At 35.8% G+C, this 5,881-nt stretch overlaps 1 protein-coding gene and 1 long non-coding RNA gene across 3 annotated transcripts in view; both read left to right on the plus strand.

Moving 5' to 3' along the window:
* Positions 1–5,881, plus strand: part of LOC116695977 (uncharacterized) — a 15,693-nt gene that overhangs the window by 3,666 nt on the left and 6,146 nt on the right. Inside the window, exon 2 of one of the 2 annotated variants that reach the window (XR_004333596.1) lies at positions 3,395–3,402. The exons of the other annotated variant lie outside the window; for it this stretch is intronic. This is a non-coding gene — a long non-coding RNA (uncharacterized LOC116695977). The remainder of the gene's footprint in view (positions 1–3,394; positions 3,403–5,881) is intronic. 2 annotated transcript variants of the gene reach the window in all.
* The window catches only part of dnase2b (deoxyribonuclease II beta), a gene marked incomplete at its 5' end in the record, with an annotated part of 7,853 nt that continues 5,618 nt past the window's right edge, over positions 3,647–5,881 (plus strand). Inside the window, 3 exon segments of the mRNA XM_032526557.1 lie at positions 3,647–4,083; positions 4,223–4,397; positions 5,392–5,470. Coding sequence (XP_032382448.1) covers positions 3,869–4,083; positions 4,223–4,397; positions 5,392–5,470 — 469 coding nt within the window.

A 5,881-nucleotide genomic window follows, 5' to 3' on the forward strand; every position in this document is an offset into this window, starting at 1 on the left:
ATAGGTATTTTTGTTATGTTGAATTCTAAAGCACCTGTTTTATCACTGTACTCTCCACTCTGTGGTGTGGAAAACTGTCCATAGTTCCAGTCAGTCAGGTTTGTATTGAGTTACTGCATAGCTAAGTCATCCTGCACAGAAATAAATACTGTATTTCCCATTGATAAGTTGTAAGTCAGTAATGATAACATCTTTTGGGTTGCCACTTGTTTGGCACATGTTGATGCATATTAGTAATTGCAGAAATAGTTTATAGTTTATAGTAGAACATGATGAGGTTTCTATTCTCTGCTGGATTGTCTACCATGTTTAGCTGTAAGAAATGTATAAATGCTCTTCCCAAATAGTGAACTATGTTGGAAAAATACACTGGTTCTCACACCAAGAGGTCTGAATTGGGATTTTAGTTTCAGACCATTCCTGTGATGTTATATGTAAAGGGAAACAACGATAATCTATGTACTTGATTATATCATTGTGGTGTTGTTGGTTGATGTTATTTGGGCTACTCACTGGGATTGGAACAATGATTTGTGTACTTGGTTGACTCTAGATGTATATAATGTTCGTCCCCTTTGTGAATATCCGTGTGCTGAAAATTGTAGATTACTCTTCCTATAGGTTTTGGGGACATTCTATTTTAAATATAGAGCCACATCTATCTTGATGTTATTCATTTGTGCTGTGAGGCTCTTACCTATATTCCTGTGTATAATATGTGTACATTTACCTGTGAGGTTTTATCTTTCACTGGGATCTTCATGTGACCACAGCATGTGCATTCAAAGATGGCGTCTCTGTTTATATAGCTAAATCTAATGAAGAACATTAGCTGTCAACAATACAAAAAGGTTGATAAAAAGATAAAGCAAGTGTCAGGCGTCAGAAGTTCTTATTTGAATTATTCTTGAGCTACTAAGCTCATCACTTGACACTGCCACTTTTCTTTATATACTTTTACGTACTGTCTTACAAACTCTTTACACCCATATATACAGTAAATATATATATATATATATATATATATATATATATATATATACAGGTTATATATATATATATACAGTATAAATATATATATATATATTTACTGCATCAATTTGCCACTATATGTGTCTCAACTGTTCAAGGACGAGTTTGACTTCTTGTCAAACACATTGTTGAAACATATGGGTTTGGCAGGGTGTGAACATGTCATGTGCTGAAAACTTTTTCTGTCTGTGTCTTGCTTTCTCTGTTTGTGAAGTGAAGAAAAAACATATATTCCATGATTCCCATCATTTTCAAGTGGGTTCATTAGTTAAATAGTGTTCATTGTGGTCTCATTAATAGTTACATCTATGTCTGGAATTACAACATTATTATTGGTTTGAAGTTCAGGTAATGGCCCTTCTTCATCAATGCCATAGTAGTTATCGGCATCAAAAACGCGGTATGGATTCCTGCATTATTATTTACACATGAATCCCATAGCTGGAAAGGTGTCTGCCCTCCTTGTGTGGAGAGGCCATGGTTGTTCCATTGATTGATTGATGAATTTTGTTACTGTTCTTTCAATCCTAAAATAAACATAATGCAGACAAAATAAATGTTGTTCATTCACTGAATCCAGTACACACTGTTCCTCCATGAAGTTAAAGATGTTTATAAAGTGTCTAGATACTCTAACTCTAATGAGTTATGCCCATAGTCTCTCAATCCTTTTGTTATATACTGATACACCTATAATAACACTGTTCAATCCTCTTCAGGAGTGTTTCACTTGTATGTGTGAGAGCGTTTCAGTAGTGTAAATGAGTGTTTACGGAGTGTATATGAGAGCATTTCCGTAGTGTACATGAGTGTTTCAGTAGTGTATGTGAGAGTGTTTCAGTGGTGTGTATGAGAGCATTTCAGTAGTGTATGTGAGAGCTTTTCAGTAGTGTACATGAGAGGGTTATATTTATGTCCCGTAGGGTGGCTGTTCCTCCAGCTTTAGGCTGGCCAGCCCGGCTTAAGCCTTAACCCTGACACTCGTTTGTACTACTTTTGAGAAAATAACAAAAAGGTCTGCCTTTTGACACATTACCTTGTTAGTTTAATACTTATTGGCTAAACATGTGTGTCAAAAAAAGCTGTGTCAAAATAAGTAATTTTATTGGTTACAATTCCATCGTGACCTATCAACACATGGCTAATTTGAATTGATTTGCCACAACACGTGCTCACCAGTTGCACCACCAGGCTGTCAATCAAGCTCAGCGACAGAGAACATAACGTAACATAGAGAGTTACAGTGAAAAAATAAGAACGAACAAAAAGAGAATAAAAGTTTAAAAAAAAAAAAAGCAAACTCAAAGGCTGGAGTAACGTAACAGGCAGCATGCAGCTTTCGCGCACGCGTACTACTGATCATCTTAATGCATATATAAAAGCGCTTCACATGTACAGTGTGTGTGAGAGTGTTTCAGTAGTGTATATGAGAACGTTTCAGTAGTGTGTGCGAGCGAATAATCCTCTAGTTGTTTATGTGAGTGTTTCAGTAGTGTATGTAAGAGAATTTCACATGTGTTTGTGAGAGGAAATTCTGAATAATGTCCCTGACGGCCCCTCATAATAAAGGGTGCCTTTTTAGAAAGTGGCACCGATATATCTGGAAATGTACTGAAACTACTTCAAGCTTAAAATAAATTTCATTAACTTCACTAAGTTAATGACTAATAATAATCCAGAAAGACCTTCTGCGGATACAGTTTTTACAGATGTGTCATATGTGTGTACCAAAAATGATAAATATACTGTATATTGATTTTAACTGGGGCTTTTTTTAAATATGTTATTCACTCTCTCAATAAAATATTCCTTTGTGACCACAGGCTTAATTTAGTATAAAAAGAATGAATGAATCTTAAAAAATTATATTACATGTTTTGATATAAACTGAGTGCATGTAGGTTTCGCAAAAAAGCATAGTCACAGATTATTTCATTAGCATGTGTTCTATGCAGCCACAAAGTCCATGGGTTTGTTTGTTTAAAGAAAGCACCCATATGCCATGAGTTTGAGACTATTTCTTTGGATCTTACGTAAGAACAAGTCATATTGTGGTAGGAATACATTTTATTGGTCCAATTTATTCATGCATAAAACCTTGAATAAATTATCTTACCTTAACATATTTTAATACTTAACTTTGTGTACTTCATGTTAGTAATTTACTGTTTGATTGTTGAGTGACATGTTTTACTATTCACTGGTGGTTTTCCTATTTTTAAGCACTGTAGATTACAGATTGAAAGACAGAGTGACTGCACAATTGAAGTTGAAAGTCAGACCCAATAGATGGCACTAACAAAAAAATAGAATGCAAAGTTAAATGATTTTTTTCTTTTAAATTTCACTTCTTTGTTACAAGGTGAAACAGTCTTTTGACCAGGGGGTTTCCAGTTCCATAATTAGCTGCCCTGTCGCTAATAAGATATGACTGGTTGCGCTTAGAAGCTCCCAGGTGTGAACAGGGGCAACACTTTGAATGTGAAGAACAATGCTGAAAAAGATCAAAACTATTGCCCAATAAGCAGAAGGACAGCATGTAGACAAATGTTTTTTACACACATAAAGAGCCAGTCATAGCATCCAAACATTAACCCAATGAATATTACCTTTCTTTTCATTCTATTTAATTGTTAGAGTCCATATTTATGTTATATTTGCAGCTGACCTGAGAGCTTTTTTTAAAATAAATTATCAAATAAGCATTGAATTTACTACTACGTTGCTTTGAAACACAGAACTAAACCTGATTTTATTGGATGATTTCTTTAAACCAGTTTCACCAGTTTCTATCGCTCCAATAAATGCTCACATTCCCATCTCGTGACCAGATCTTATGACTTCCTGTTTTGCATTGACAGGCAGCTGTACTGTATTCACTTTCAAAGTTACTCAATCATGTACAATTTTTTGTTCACTTCAGCTACAGGAGATCAAGATGGCCACGTATTTCAGTACATGCTTACAGATTATTATTATCATGTTTTTGTGTTGCACAGTGTGTAATACTGACATTTCCTGTAGAAATGAAGCTGGTGAGCCTGTTGATTGGTGAGTTGATATGATACACAAACTATTTAGTTATGGTGCTTGACATTTCTTGTCTTTTGGAGAGTAAGCAGATATTGTTGTTACTATGTTTTAATTCATTTTGTCATGAAATCCTTCTTTCTCTCTCCTTCCACTGCAGGTTTATCATCTACAAACTTCCCAGGTATAAGATTGGCGAGGTCGGCAGTGGGGTGGACTACATGTACCTTGACTCCTCAGTATGGAGTTGGCAGATGAGTAAATTCATGATTAACACCAGTCAAGGAGCTATAGGGAACACGCTGAACCAGCTTTACATGGGAAAGGCCTACAAGGTGAGATGATGTCCTTGTTCTTCAAGTGGGTTTTAGACAGTAATTCCTGGGTATAGAAAAATAGAGACCCTTATGGCTGTAATCACATTTAACCAAGTTGGTGAACTTGTTGAGTAGACTCATTTGTTTCCTATGGGGAACTGAGCTGAAACTGAAATTAAACAAGCTTCCTGAGCCAGATGTAGTACATAACACAGTCCTTCCTCATTGCGTTTACATTGTGTTTCAATTGCACGTTATAGTGTTGGAGATCAATTTCCATGCGGCATCAGGAAAGTAATCAAGACAAAAGAAATACACAGAAAAAGAAACAAAGAAAAATACCTTACCTTTGATGAAGCTAGCTAGGTAGACTATTTAGGAAATATGCTCCTTAGATGCGAAGATTGATTCCCTTATCATGTCTGTACAGTAAATATAAAGCAATAGCCACAGTCAGCAGCTGGTTATCTTAGCTTAGCATAAAGACTGGAAAAAGCTAACCTTGCTCTTTTTAAAGGTACCAAAATTCACCAAGGTGGGCCTTCAAAGCTCACTAATTACTATGATTTATTTATATTTAACCCTTATAAAAAAACACATGAAGTTGTGGTGCAGTTGTTTTGTGTTGTGGAGGCTTGATGGTATTTGAAGCCCCCAACGTCTTCTTCCAGGCAGCACTGCGACCATTACCTTTTTTACCTTTGGTCAGAGACAGACTAGCTGTTTCCAGTCTTTAAGATAAGCCAAGATAACCAGTTTCTGACTGGGCTGTAGCTTTATATTTACTGTGCTACACTAAGCTAGCTGGCTGCTGCCTTATATTTACTGGACAGATAAGAGATTGGATCTCCTCATCTAACTCTCCACAAGAAACCAAATAATGATTCTCAAAATGTCAGACTATTCTTTAAAGAAATCAACAGGGGCTGTATATACAAAATAACTGAAAGATCATATCCCCAAAAGTGTACTTCTCCACATACTGCACGCATAAAACAAGTATTTTCTTCAGTCCAACAGTTCAGTCTATGCACTCTACAATGATGGACCACCGATCCTGGATTACATCCAAGGATATGGACACACTAAAGGTACAATGCATTATGAAAATTCAGCTGTGTTCTTATTAGTTTTGTTTTAAGTAGTAGTTTCAGTAGGATGAATCATGACTACAAGATAACAATCTTTGCCTGTGGGACCTGTGTACATTTGTGTCTATGATAACTTACGACAGATATTATTTTCAAACTGATATTCAAGCTTTGCAATGCTATGATTTTGCAAAAATACCTAACAGATCCATGTTTTTTGTGTCAGGGGAAGGAAATGGGCAAAGAGCATCTGACTGATAACTGCTATTTACTTTGGATTATTGCCTGCCCTGACAATACTTTAATGGAAATGTTTGCAAACATGCATGCTGGTTTAATGTATGTGTGAGACAGTACAGGATGAACACATATGGAATTATGTTCTTAACAAAAAAGTGTGAAATAACTCTT

Source organism: Etheostoma spectabile, chromosome 9 (genome assembly GCF_008692095.1).
Source record: "Etheostoma spectabile isolate EspeVRDwgs_2016 chromosome 9, UIUC_Espe_1.0, whole genome shotgun sequence".
Taxonomy (NCBI): Eukaryota; Metazoa; Chordata; class Actinopteri; order Perciformes; family Percidae; genus Etheostoma; species Etheostoma spectabile.